This window comes from Monopterus albus, unplaced genomic scaffold (assembly GCF_001952655.1).
Source record: "Monopterus albus unplaced genomic scaffold, M_albus_1.0 scaffold22.1, whole genome shotgun sequence".
Taxonomy (NCBI): domain Eukaryota; kingdom Metazoa; phylum Chordata; class Actinopteri; order Synbranchiformes; family Synbranchidae; genus Monopterus; species Monopterus albus.
The window spans coordinates 2,578,352-2,593,471 of record NW_018127902.1 but is presented as its reverse complement, the minus strand read 5'-3'; the positions used below and the strand labels follow the sequence as shown (position 1 = coordinate 2,593,471).

The window sequence follows — 15,120 nt, the reverse complement described above, 5'->3', positions numbered from 1 at the left end:
TAATGTTTGTGACTCCTCTAATCTCTTCCCTGCGTCCCTGCCGAGAACGCCATGTTTAGACTAGCACTGAGCATGTTGCTAGCTATCTCCTTCTGTGAATTATTCAGTCCTATCACATTCTGGCTGAATACGCTCTAAGACTGATCTGAAACCAGCATGTCTTCTCTTCTGCCAGCCCCGCATGTTCATTAATGGGTGTGCTCTTGAGTTGCTGAGGTCACGTGCATCAAGTTAGCCTCCAAAGAACCAGAGTGCTAATTTTAGGGCTAAGGCCACATAGAGTTTCTTAGCGTGTGCCTTAGCACACTGTGCTAACAGCAACCCAGATGGACAGCTCAATTAGGCTGAGCTAATGGACTGAAGCTGAAACATTGTGTTAACCAAGGCTAATGAAGCTACCAACTCTGTGCCTTCAGAAAACATTTAACTCTTGACTTCTCTCCAGAGATGATGGTATAGCTTGAATTAAAATTGATTACATTTATTTGATAAAATCTCCATAGAATATACAGAAATGAGATTGAAAACTGTTTTGGTGATTGTCTTCATCTCAAACAGCAGGTTTGTCTGCTATGCGTTTTACCTTCAAACCGTTGATGTGTAAAGGCTGGCTAATTTTATATGGGCAGAATGACACGCACAGTCCCACCTACAGTGCACAGTAGGAAAGCTGCTCTCTGTGTGCGTCATCTAGTGAAGCTGAGCGTGTGGTTACTATAGTAACCACATACTCACCTTGTTTATACAGTATAAAAACTGTGTTTGTATGTGTTGCTACAGGTCCACCCGGAGAATGAGGACTGGACTTGTTTTGAGCAGACTGCCAGTCTGGACATCAAGTCTTTCTTCGGCTTTGAGAGCACAGTTGAAAAGATTGCTATGAAACAGTATGCGAGCAGTATCAAAAAGGTGAGCATTGTGGCATCAGATTATTTCATGTTCACATTTTCTTTGTACTTTCTGCATATGCATAGAAATGTAAGTTTACAACATCTGATTAGCTGCTTGGTGCAGCTGCATATGCTGCATGGGTTATGCAATTTTCACATAATATTGTGTGAAATTTGGTCCTAAAAGGTTTCTGGAGCATGAGTCAGTCCATCATGCTATATTTGCATAAATAAGCTTGTATAATCTCTTAGAGTGGAGAGGGGTCTTCTGTTGTGAACCCAGTGAGTCATCAAGCTACAGTACATTTAAAATGGATGGACAATCCTTTACTTGTATTTTCTCCCTCTGTTTCATTTGCCTACCACTTTAGTTGGAAATACTAAATGCTTCAGCCTTATTTGGTTTGAATAAAGAATGTATTATGTGTATAGTTGGTCTGTATTCCAAATTTCTGTTAAATCACCTTTTCTATAATTAACATCCTCTTCTGCCATTCTTGTCATAAATGTCACAGGGAAAAGAAATCATCGAGTTCTACTTGAAGGAGCTAGAAGATGAAGGCATCACCCACATGCCCCGCTGGGCTCCCTCCCCTCTTTCTCTGCCTCCCCCCAGGCCAACCAGTCTCTGCACCAGACAATCTGACCTCTTGAAACTTGTGGTCACACCTGCCGTTTCTGCTCCACTGCCCACCGACACCAAGGACAGCACCTCACAGGACACCAAGCAGGACAGCAGTGCACTTCAGGCCGACAGCCTAACTGAGATCCTGGCTGGAACACCTGATGGTGTGTTGCTCCAGATGACTGACATGAATAGCAAAGCCAAATGAGAAAGTAACATGGATGACAACACATGGTTGTTTTGATTTCAGTAAAGTCATGTTTCACATTATATCACCCTGGTGTCAGTTTTACTTGTGTTTGCCTGTATTGTGTTAATCAGAGATGTTTTTGTATTGCAGACAAGCTGGATGCAGATTATATCAAACGTTACCTAGGTGACCTGACCCCCCTGCAGGAGAGCTGTCTGATCAGACTCCGCAAGTGGCTGCAGGAGACACACAAGGGAAAGGTCATGTTTTGATTTGTATCTGTAAGAATGAAGTGAAATAGAATAATATTTTTGGGTATGATGTCAAATTTTAAGATTTACTGCCCTCCTCCAAAATGAATCATTTTGCACAAATGTGCAGTCTGTCCAACACAAAAAGTTCAGTTGTAGTAGACTTTGACTCATATTTTAGTCTGACAGCTAAGAGCTACTGTTGCTGCAGCACCAGTGGGCTGTTTAAATTAGCCAGCGGACAGTGACATTGGCAGTGGTTTGAAAGTTATAAAAATGATTGTTCTTTTGCTACGTTTCCATGAGTTTGTTCACAAATTATCTAAAGCGCAACACTCTCCCCTTACTATTCAGATCCCTAAGGATGAGCACATCCTGCGTTTCTTGCGGGCGAGGGACTTCAACATGGACAAGGCGCGGGAGATTCTCTGCCAGTCGTTGACCTGGAGGAAGCAGCACCAGGTGGACTACCTGCTGGAGACCTGGAGCTCACCGCAGGTCCTCCAGGACTACTACACTGGGGGCTGGCACCACCATGACAGAGGTTTGCATCTAAGTGAAACGGGTAAAAATGTTGCAATCTTGTGTGCGCGTGCATACTCTCACAGGCCCATTTATGGTTTATGTAGGCCAGCTCGAGGCTGGCTATTCTTGTACTGTTTAACTAGAGAAGGATCTCGCTTCTCCAGTTTCTTACAGACTCAAGTTACACACACAAGTCATTCTTAGCAGCCCACAGCCTTCAGCATGCAAGTGAATTAAATATAAAGCTAATTTGTCAGCTCTACTGCAATAGCTTACACAGACTCACCCAGTCGGATTCTTCATTTTGGTGGATGCTGTGGTTTACTTATTTAGGACAGAGGGTGTCTAGTGACAAATCAGATTTAAGTGGATTTTATATTCTCACATCTGTGAAGAGGGAACATCTTCTTATTGCAGACTTTCCACAGGTATTTGTGAGGGATCAACAGGGACAAAACATGAAAGCATTTCTCAGTGTACACTTATTATCTTGCACAACAGAAGAGCAGATGGGCAAATAATGCAGACCTTTGTATTGAACATGCAGGCTTGTAGAAGATCAACACTGTGATAAATCATGTAAATATTGGTCTTTTTCCTCTAGATGGTCGTCCTTTGTACATCCTGAGGCTGGGCCAGATGGACACTAAAGGACTGGTCCGTGCTCTCGGAGAGGAGTCTTTGCTCAGACATGTACGTAACACAAGTTGCAGCATACTTTTAAGTTTGCGTTTAGTAATGTGGGTAGACAGGTTTTTAAGTCATTTGGATTACAGGTTAGGGAATTAAAGAGCAGTGGCCTGTCCTGACAAGTGTCTTAATAGCAGATTCTTTACAGCTCAGTACATGTATAAAGAAACTGTAAGTTGCTCTGGTTTGCATTTGGTCATTGCATAAACATTGTCATTTTAGGTGCTGTCTATCAATGAGGAGGGTTTGAGGCGCTGTGAGGAGAACACCAAGGTGTTTGGGCGACCCATCAGGTAAAACTCCAGTACACTGAAATGTAGCTGGAAACTATAATAAGTGTGCTTTTAGTGGATCATCAGAAAATGAAGAAACAATTTAAGTCATTTATCAGGAAATACCACCAACAGTCTCTGGTTCCACCTTTGTACAGTTGCTGTTTGTCTCTGTTTTATTTACTGAAATCTTAGATTTTTCGACTAGTTCATTAGGAATTAGTGATGGCATTCTCTACTTTTTTTCTGACAGTAAATAAATTTTATTGTCAAGGTTTTTTCATTATGTTCAGTGAAATGCAGGGTGGCATACTCCTGAGAGACTGCTAAATAGGCTAGAGTGCAATCAAGAAGACAAATTGAAATAAGAATAAAAATGTGCTGGACCATGCAAAGGATTCACAAAGGACAGAAGTCATCACTTAACATATAGATGAGAAAAAAGCTCAATGAAGGTCATTCGTTGTTGTTCCAGATCGGTGCTAACTCCCCAGTAACAATATAGCAGAAACTTTACATTTGCTGGTAGATAAAGACACAGGATTATGTCTTATCTTTTTAGCACCAAAAGTCATGCAAATGAGTGGGATTCAGATGGACACAAGTGTGCATATACAGACACACACCAGGAGTGAGTCCATAGGAGTGTTATCACCAACAATATGGAAAGAATGCATGAGGCTCGCTCCTGAGTGCACAGATTCAGCTGGAGATAGAGAGGTTCAGAGGGAGAGAGTGGACATTGTATCTGTCATCTGTCAGCCCTCTCACCCAGGAGGAGGTGGCTGGGATTTGAGCCATGCAGGAAGACATGAGCTATGAATGGCTATCACGTCATCGCTCTTAACCAGAATAGATCCAGGGAGACGGAGGATGTGGTAGAGGGATCGACAGTTAGCAAACGTTGCCTTCACCACTTTACCTCTCTTCAGGGTGGCAGGTGCTAAGTGGCCGGAAAGAGGCTGTAGCCCAGTTGTGTCTGAGTGTGTGCTTGTGGCTTGAGTTAATCGTCTCACTTCCTCCGCTGTAGCTGTTGGACATGTCTGGTAGACCTGGAGGGGCTGAACATGCGCCACCTGTGGCGGCCAGGAGTCAAGGCACTGCTGAGGATCATTGAGGTTGTGGAGGCCAACTACCCAGAGACTCTGGGAAGGCTGCTCATCTTGAGAGCTCCCAGAGTCTTCCCTGTCCTCTGGACACTGGTGAGAACCAGGAGGGACACACACTAGCTCAAACAATGTGTTGGCATCCTCTGACCATACCAGTTTATTTGGATTTGAAAGGTGTTTATTATATGCTCCAACCTCCTTTTCATATATCTAGATATAACAGCACTATGGTCATTTACCAAATAGCAAATGCAAGGTTTACAAACTGGTAACTCACAACTACACACATTCTATCTTGCTCTCTTTATAGCTGCAAATTCATAAGTTTTTTGCCCTTGAATAACTAGGATACATCCAGTTTGATGTGTCCATGACTCATACTCCTGCCTCTGGCCTTAGGTGAGTCCATTCATCGATGAAAACACCCGCAAGAAGTTCCTGATCTATGCAGGCAATGACTACCAGGGTCCTGGAGGGCTGGTGGACTACATCAACAAAGAGATTATCCCTGACTTCCTGGGAGGAGAGTGTATGGTGAGTGTCTCGTTTAAACTTGCAGATATTATGTGAGGATATAATTGAATTCAGAATCTGAACCCTGTGGGACATGACACCACCCACATTGAGCTCTCCTTTACTAACCCAATTCCATATGTGGATTTTGTTTTGTGTGTGTGTGCGTGTACATGCATGCCTTTCCTCTGCAGTGTGAGGTACCAGAAGGCGGCCTGGTTCCCAAGTCAATGTATCGCACAGCGGAGGAGCTCGAGAACGAGGATGTCCGCCTGTGGACTGAGACAATCTACCAGTGCGCCAGCATCTTTAAGGGAGCTCCACATGAGGTAAGGGTGAGCTTAAGAGCACCAAAGCAAGAAGTAATGATGGGAAGCCTGCAGTGATGTTTCTAAGTGAATGTAGGGCAGGACAACAGAGAGCCGCATGATTTCCCTTTTGCAGGTTGTGTGGGATGGGCTGCCATCTAGTGGTTGCAACTTGTAAATGACCTCTCAATAGTTTCTGAATTAATTAATAGTGCAACAAATATGGCATGCCTTTGAAATATAATCTGCTACTAATTAATACCAGAGGGATAGATGCATCATCATACATAATCACTCTCCTGGAAGCAGTTTTGATTTCATGGTAATGAGCCCATAACCATGTAAACAATGTTTACATCTTTCTCACTTAGCTCATGCTTAAAGATGGAGCAACATGATAAGAATACAGAATTTTGAGTTTCATTTCCTTGAGTACACAACTGCTCCACATAACAGAAATAAAGAGTGTAAGGTTCACTGACATTGTTCCTGTCAAAGAAAAGATTACTTTTGTTCTTGGTTTTCTCTCCTGAAATAACTCTTTATTCCAATTTCTGCCTTCCCTCCCTGCTCTTGGTCTCCAACCAGCTGCTGATAGAAATCATAGATGCCTCCTCAGTGATCACCTGGGACTTTGATGTGTGCAAAGGTGATGTAGTTTTCAACATCTACCACTCCAAGCGAGCCCCCCAGCTTCCTCGTAAAGACCCCCTCGGAGCCCACAGCATCACTTCCCCGGGTGGCAACAATGTCCAGCTTATTGACAAGTCATGGACGCTGGGGCAAGATTACAGCATGGTGGAGTCCCCACTCTCCTGCAAGGAGGGCGAGAGTGTACAGGTGAGGTTCTAGGATCAGAAATCTGTGCATTTTGTCCCACAGGATTTTTCTAAAATATATGAAGTGAGTAGTTTCTTTCTTGCTTGTCTTGCTTGTCAGTCATTGGTGGTATATGTGCCATGCCTCTCTCCTTTTTCAGGGCTCCCATATAACGAGATGGCCAGGTTTCTACATTCTCCAGTGGAAGTTCCACAACATGCCAGCCTGCTCGGCCACCAACCTGCCCCGAGTGGATGACGTGTTGGCCACCCTGCAGGTCTCCTCGCACAAGTGTAAAGTCATGTACTACACTGAGGTGTTGGGCTCTGAGGATTTCAGGTTGGTAACTCTGTGCGTGTTATGAGTGAAAGACAAAGACAGACATTTATGTCCATGCTTTAAACGTGTGTTCACATTTTTGCTCTTCTAAGGTTCTACCATGATGTTGTGATGGTTTTAATTTCAGACACTCTTCCTTCATGATTGCTCATTTTTCACTCCTGTCTTCTTTCAGTTGTCCCCCTCTACAACCACATAGTGCCACGTTTGACGTATGACGAAATCTGTAGTGTTGCTAAAATGACCCTATGAGATGCTTTAAGAGCATCCTGAGTGTTTAGATCCTTAGTTTAGCAATGAGGATGCTTCCCTCCCTCGGAGACTCCTTTAACCCAGGTTTTTCTATCCAATCCGCTCTTGTTCTGTTGCCCACAACCCCGTCCTCCTCCTCCTTCCTCCTGCTCTGACTTCTTCCTGTAAAGAACGGCTTGCTGTGATGTGCAGAGTTTGTAAGTGGCTTGACCATTTTTGCTTTAGCCCTAGCTCATCCTCATGCTTTTTGGCTGCTAATATGAATGGCGCCCCCTGTGGCAGATCTGCTTCTGATGTAGTGAAGAGTTGCTTGTTTACATCAGTTCTTGCTTACAATTGTTGTTAGCACTGGTTAAGGGGATGTTGGTGCTTTGTTCACACTGAAGAAAGAGTCCTTGCTCTCAGACAACAGTCTAACTTGCTCTTATCCACTCGCTGGCTTCAGACAGCCTGCCTGCATGGCTAACAATATCAGGAATCAGATGCTGTTCAGCACACTCGCGCTTAACTGCTGTATACCCAAGTGCACATGTGCATTTTTTTAACCCACATCCAAAGACATCTGGCATTTGTTCTTGTTTTTCCACACTCATACATTTGTACAGCCAACCCATGTACTCATTTTACTTAACAGTGCAGCTGCTGTTTAATTTTTCTTTGCCTTCTGCAGCAGTTTTGAAATGACCACCCCATTCATTCTAGTAGTATCCATCAGTATGTTTTGCTTATGGGTTGACACATTTGGTTGAGATTAAGATTTCTAAATATGTCAAACACCAACCTGAGCTAACAAAATGGAATTTAAGTAACCCTTTCATTTTCCATGTCTGTAATGTGTCGAATGTACCTGCATAGCAACCTATGAACACATGTAAAGCAATCATAATGTGATGGGAAAGTGGTTCCCAACCTTTGTTTTGCTTCAACCCTTTTTAAAACGAGGCAATATTGACTTATATTGAATTAGTTTGGCCATATCGGTGACCATTTAAACCTAAGTGTTATTTTTACTTCATGACTTGTTTGATTTAAGTATTTCTCTTTGCAATGCCTTTAATCATCCAGTGATCCTTTGGTGGGTTGTGACAGGATGCTAGTAACAGCAAAGACTACTGAAACCATCAGTCGTCGTTTAAGTCCTTTATTATGCAAACATGCCAAACCTTCTCTAATGTGATGGTTTGCTGATATTTTTATATCATTTCAAATGTACAGGTTTGTACTGTTTGTCACCTTTCCACTTTTGATGGGAGTTTTTTTTCCATTAATTTCTAATATTTTATGGACTCATTCAGTTGCAGCTGATTATTTCCAAATACATGTAGTTACTAGCTGCCACACTATATAATGGCTTCCAAGGCAAAGTATCACAGTTACTCATAATCACTTAACCCCTTTGCTTTAAAGATTATTAGGCCCTAACATAATGGTGCTCTCTTTAGAGACAATGAATGGAGACTGTGCCTTTGTTACTACATATTAGACTTTCATGCAAGACATCCTAATGACTTTGATAGTTTGTCATGCTTCATGTAGGTACAGTATATATGATACATTATAGACATGGGCTCATAATATTGACAAAACTTACATGTGGACTTCATATTGAAGAAATACACCAAGCAGCCAGTTTTTGATAAAATGTGTCAAAGCTCTGTTAAACTTATTTGTGCAGAAATTAATGCAAAAAACTTCATGCTTTGCCACAGGCACTCAAACCTTCAAACGTGCAACAAAGCCAGAGGTCTTTCTGGTTTTGCACATGAGACAAAGAGGATGGGCTTCTGCCCTCAGTACAACACAGCCTATGGTGAACTCCAGCAGGAACACTTTTCTCCCCATCCTCACACACCAACCCTTTCCTACCTGATTCTGTTGGTGTTTGCAGCCTCTGGCAGAGCCTGACTGTTACGTGGCACACAGATTGAATTAATCTCCCTCCTGTGAGCTTGATCTGGCTGCATGGTTCTGCATCTTGAGCACGGGTTGTGCACACAGAATGCATTCATTTAGTCACTGACTGGGCTTGCTCAGGTGTGGGGTACATGGAAAATAAAAGTAGAAGCGTGTCATGTATCCACTCACATTCTCTCTGGGTCTCTCTTTTCTCTCAGGGGTTCAATGACCAGTCTGGAGTCGAGCCACAGCGGCTTCTCTCGGCTCAGCGCTGTCACCACCTCCTCCAACCAATCACAGTCCAGCTCAATGATCTCCAGGTAGAAACTGGAGGCTGAGGACTTCTGTCCCCACTGCCCCACTCCCCAAATGCCCTTACCATCAGCACTGAAGCCAACTCTCCTCTTGCCTCCCCTCCTCATCTTTGGAATCTGTTCCTATTGCACAGCCAGTCTCCATGGAACTGAAGCATGCTTGCACAAACAGAAGACAAAGAATAAAAAAAAAAATTCTGAGGCAAAAAGAAAATACAGAGACTCTGTATACAATTTAAAGGGCTGATTTTTTTTGCACAAAGGTCATATTTTTCATGCCTAGCACCTCTGCTGGATGGCAGTTTGAATCAGAACATTAGCTGAATGTTTGTGTTGCGTCTCCAGCAGGGTGAAGAGGTTAAAGTTCAGGAGTTGAGGTTTCTTGTGGCACTGGAAGCTGAAAGAAGCAATATTCTCATCCTCTGAGCTATGAGACCGGAGGACGATACTGGAGGCGCTGTTACATATATATGCATTTACATGCACACCCACATAAACAATACTGAGACGACGTATACCTCGTTCATGTGCGTCGGCTAAAAAAAAGACTGGATGTGCTGTTACATACAAAAAAACACATACATACACACATGGGCATCTGATGACATGCAAAAATGTATGGTTTGCCATATTGTTACCAGAGGGGTTTGTTCAGATCTGGTGAACTGTTTATAGGTCAAGTGTGGGTGGATGAGGTCAACTCCTAACCAGACCTGGGTTGAATATCACCTACAAATAATGTTATATTTTTTCAAACCACTGGGTGGAGCTCACTGTATCAGGACAATACAGATGATGTCAGCTAAGTTGCTAGTTGATGGGAAGTGAGAATCTTCCCTGCGACTGTGAACGTTCTGGCATTCATTCTTTTGTCTTTATGAGGTAAACCCCACCTGTCTCTCTCACGAGGGCTTTATTACACCTGCAGAAGCATTTGACTCTTTGACTTGGGTCTGACTCTCGCGAAGTAATGCGCTAGAAGCAATAATGAGTTTGACTTCCTACTGTGTGAAATATTTCTATTTATCATTAAGATGTTTGTGGAGGATCATGTGTGCTATTTGGAGATGACCTTTTTATTTTGTACAGGCAGACAGACGGGCAAACTGAGCCACTAAACAACTAAATTCCGTGCCATCAACATTATCACTTGTCATGTCCAGAGAGAAACACAAATAACTTGCCAGATTTTCTCCTGGATGTGTTTTCTTATCTTCATACATTCAAAGCTACAATAACTATTGCTCTGAATAGCCGTGGTTAGTTTGCTTTCTGTCAGGCATCTGCACGATTAAGGAACTTGAGTCAAAGTCAAGTCATCAAGAAGATGCCTTGTCGCTGATTTGTGGATGTGCTACTGATTGGCTAGCGCTCGCTGGCCAATGAAATGCCTGAATTTGGAGGGTTGTGGTACAATTGGGCAGAACTGGCAGAACCATCTCATCATCATCTTCTGTTTTGGTATAAAATTCAGTGTGCTTTAGGGATGAATGTTACTTTGTGATTATCATTTGACGGTGCGCCAGTAGATGGCATATTGATAGTGTACATGTGCTGTGTGGAGTTTGTTACTGTTTTTCACAGATGAATCCTTGTTGGGGAGAAGCAGTGTGGTATGTTACTGTGTGTAGTGACTGGGTTTACATATCTATTATTTAATACTAAGATAAAGCCATTAAGAGCCATGTGTCAATACTATTTTAACTATTTTAGTCTTCACATAGAGATGTACCTGCTTTTTTCAAGGTCATCACTGTAATAGATGAGCAAGTGTGAATAAGACGAACATTTCTAAATGCATGTATAACCGTTTTTAAATACAGGTTATTTGGTTAATAAGCACTGACTTCACATCCACCCGACTCCAAGTAGACGACAGTAACGATCAGTGCCAAAAGTCATCCGGTGCTGTTGCCGTGGTTACCAAGTGCAGCTGACAGCAAAAAAAAAAAAAAAAAAAGGCAGTGAGTCAGAGGTTCTCTCCTGAAATTACTGGCCCTGCCTGTTGTTTTTTGGTACATGAACCTGCTTGTCTTTCAAGGGTTAACTATATGTCATTAACTGCAATAACATGAAATTCTTTACTGAGAAAAAAAGACTTCAGATTGAGAACTATTAAGTGTGTATGATGGTGTAAAAGAATGAACGTTAGTAGTAGTGGAATAAAAGAGCTGCCTGTAAAATGTGGGTAAACACTCCCTCTGACCACGTTGGCAAGTGTTTTTCCTCTACTTGGTCTCTTCTCGCTCTGAAGCACGTCTAAAACCACATGACTAATTCTCCTGCTTATTCCTTCTGTAGATTTGGTTTCTGCTTTAGTTTGATAAAACAACAAACAGAATCATTTCTGACCTATTTACTCTGATATATCCTCTTTTCTCTGTCTACTGGTTTTCCACTTGTACACCTCAGTCATTTTGCTTTCACACTTCCATTGTGAGCCTTTTATTGAAACTGTAGGCATAATGAAGTGTACTCCGTTTATATATTACTGTGTTTCATGTCTTCATTGTTTAAAATACCAGAAAACTTCCTGGTCTGTCTCCCGCCTCTGACTTGAGCTCCTACATTGTATACGCTATTCATCAGGATCTCATTGACAAGTGAGGGCTATAACTGTTTGTCTTGACTGCTTCCTTTTCTGACGTTGCATATCTTTTCTTTACCTTGATGAAATAAATTATCTAAAATAAAAAAAGTTTGAATTAATGAGAATATGGCGCCTTTACATTTTTTGAAAACAAACTTGAGATGTGAGAAAATGTATTCATCTGTGTGAAATTAATTAGATTACCTTATGACTTTGGGAATTTTATGTGGTCGAGAAGTTGTGTGTATAAACTTTCAAAATGTATAGAATAACTGGTTATATACAGTGCCTTGCGAAAGTATTCGGCCCCCTTGAACTTTGCGACCTTTTGCCACATTTCAGGCTTCAAACATAAAGATATAAAACTGTAATTTTTTGTGAAGAATCAACAACAAGTGGGACACAATCATGAAGTGGAACGAAATTTATTGGATATTTCAAACTTTTTTAACAAATAAAAAACTGAATAATTGGGCGTGCAAAATTATTCAGCCCCTTTACTTTCAGTGCAGCAAACTCTCTCCAGAAGTTCAGTGAGGATCTCTGAATGATCCAATGTTGACCTAAATGACTAATGATGATAAATAGAATCCACCTGTGTGTAATCAAGTCTCCGTATAAATGCACCTGCACTGTGATAGTCTCAGAGGTCTGTTTAAAGCGCAGAGAGCATCATGAAGAACAAGGAACACACCAGGCAGGTCCGAGATACTGTTGTGGAGAAGTTTAAAGCCGGATTTGGATACAAAAAGATTTCCCAAGCTTTAAACATCCCAAGGAGCACTGTGCAAGTGATAATATTGAAATGGAAGGAGTATCAGACCACTGCAAATCTACCAAGACCTGGCCGTCCCTCTAAACTTTCAGCTCATACAAGGAGAAGACTGATCAGAGATGCAGCCAAGAGGCCCATGATCACTCTGGATGAACTGCAGAGATCTACAGCTGAGGTGGGAGACTCTGTCCATAGGACAACAATCAGTCGTATACTGCACAAATCTGGCCTTTATGGAAGAGTGGCAAGAAGAAAGCCATTTCTTAAAGATATCCATAAAAAGTGTTGTTTAAAGTTTGCCACAAGCCACCTGGGAGACGCACCAAACATGTGGAAGAAGGTGCTCTGGTCAGATGAAACCAAAATCGAACTTTTTGGCAACAATGCAAAACGTTATGTTTGGCGTAAAAGCAACACAGCTCATCACCCTGAACACACCATCCCCATTGTCAAACATGGTGGTGGCAGCATCCTGGTTTGGGCCTGCTTTTCTTCAGCAGGGACAGGGAAGATGGTTAAAATTGATGGGAAGATGGATGGAGCCAAATACAGGACCATTCTGGAAGGAAACCTGATGGAGTCTGCAAAAGACCTGAGACTGGGATGGAGATTTGTCTTCCAACAAGACAATGATTCAAAACATAAAGCAAAATCTACAATGGAATGGTTCACAAATAAACATATCCAGGTGTTAGAATGGCCAAGTCAAAGTCCAGACCTGAATCCAATCGAGAATCTGTGGAAAGAACTGAAAACTGCTGTTCACAAATGCTCTCCATCCAACCTCACTGAGCTCGAGCTGTTTTGCAAGGAGGCATGGGCAAAAATTTCAGTCTCTCGATGTGCAAAACTGATAGAGACATACCCCAAGTGACTTACAGCTGTAATCGCAGCAAAAGGTGGCGCTACCAAGTATTAACTTAAGGGGGCTGAATAATTTTGCACGGCCAATTTTTCAGTTTTTTATTTGTTAAAAAAGTTTGAAATATCCAATAAATTTCGTTCCACTTCATGATTGTGTCCCACTTGTTGTTGATTCTTCACAAAAAATTACAGTTTTATATCTTTATGTTTGAAGCCTGAAATGTGGCAAAAGGTCGCAAAGTTCAAGGGGGCCGAATACTTTCGCAAGGCACTGTAACTGGTTTATAATTGACTAAAAATAACAATGCGTCAATCACCAAACTTGGAAGATGTTTGGTCTTATCATTGTTTTCATGTTTGCCACATCACTGGCTTCAGTAATAATCAGAGAAGATGGTCCCACTCACCTGAATTTCCTGATTGCAAATTATTATTATTATTTTTTATTTGTTTTGTTTTTAAAGCTGAAATGTTCCCTCCAGGTACCATCAGTTCTGTGGGAGAGGACAAATCATTGTTACTGTATTCTGGTGGACAAAAGCAATGTCACAGCTGTTGATGTTGTTTTTAATTCCCAGATCAAAGATATTGAATGCTCAAAAGTAAAAGCAAGATTCTTGGCTGAGATCACACAGTTGTCAAGAAACAGTTCTGTCTGACTCATTTGATGTCTGTGTGGAGCAGCAGCTCACAGTGCCCAGAATCTAGAAGCAGGAAGTTACACAACACCCAGCTTTTACAGTTCGAAATGCTTATAAGTGGTGTGATTATGATTTGTGATTATTGGTTTAGCAGAGCAAATTAATTCCATAACCAAATACAGTTTGGCCAAGAGGTGAGATAAAAAGAAGAGCAGAGAACTGTGAGGAGAGCCCTGAGGTGCCCCACTTTCACATATAATTTAGATATACCAAAGGTTTAAATTACGTTCTGCTGCTATTGTAGGTTCTATGTCACAGAAATATGTGTTGGACTGTCTATTCTGTAGCTTACACATTAGGCTACATATTTTATGACTTGATCATTTGAGTCACAGTTTTCAGTGATGAAGGTGGCTTAGATGAGCTCGTATGTGACTTGGTGTCATCCCTTGGTCCTCTTTTATCTAGCACACTGTTTTGTTAGAGGTTTTATCTTTAGGGGTGTTATACAGTAAGTGCTTCTTTCATCAGGCATTAGGCCACCTCCTTTGTCTGGTGAGTTATAGTTATTAAATTATAATTGGTGCATTCATTTGCATCAATAATGTTGCAAATGCTAAAGATGGGGTTAATTTTAATTATTTTACATACGCCTAGGTAGTTTAATCCTCAGTATTTACTTGTTGAATACATTAATCATTTGAATTAGCAAAGCAACCTGTAAGCAGTAATCTTAATCAGTAAAAGTAGTGCAGTAAGAAGTACAATATCCATCCATCCATTATCTATACCTCTTATCCCTTAACAGGGTCATAGGGAGCTGGAGCCAATCCCAGCTGACACTGGGTGAGAGGCGGGGTACACCCTGGACAGGTCGCCCCAGTCTGTCACAGGGCTGACACTTAAGAGACAGACAACCACACACACTCATACTCACTCCTAGGGGCAAATCAGAGTCACCAATCAACCTAAGCTGTGTGTCTTTGGATTGTGGGAGGAAGCCGGAGTACCCAGAGAGAAGTACAATATTTGCCTCTTAAATGTAATGAAGTATAAAGTAGCATATTTAAACACAAAATTGTGCTTAGGTACAGTAGTTGAGTAAATGTATTTAGCTGCATGCTGCCGCTGATAAATGGATCCTCCAGGAAAATAAATTCTTACTACAATTGCAATGCATGGATACTTCTTCCTACTGGCTATAGTTATTGTCACTCACAAACTTTTGGAAAAAATGGCTTACTTGTAATTGACATA

The 15,120-nt window shown here is 41.7% G+C and overlaps 1 protein-coding gene across 1 annotated transcript in view; it reads left to right on the top strand.

Moving 5' to 3' along the window:
* Positions 1-11,191, top strand: part of LOC109956801 (SEC14-like protein 1) — a 31,924-nt gene extending 20,733 nt beyond the window's left edge. Inside the window, 12 exon segments of the mRNA XM_020594152.1 lie at positions 781-909; positions 1,406-1,679; positions 1,856-1,965; positions 2,311-2,500; positions 3,086-3,174; positions 3,394-3,464; positions 4,474-4,645; positions 4,952-5,086; positions 5,260-5,394; positions 5,962-6,213; positions 6,353-6,531; positions 8,898-11,191. Coding sequence (XP_020449808.1) covers positions 781-909; positions 1,406-1,679; positions 1,856-1,965; positions 2,311-2,500; positions 3,086-3,174; positions 3,394-3,464; positions 4,474-4,645; positions 4,952-5,086; positions 5,260-5,394; positions 5,962-6,213; positions 6,353-6,531; positions 8,898-9,003 — 1,842 coding nt within the window. The 3' untranslated portion in view covers positions 9,004-11,191.
* The last annotated feature ends 3,929 nt before the right edge of the window (positions 11,192-15,120 follow it).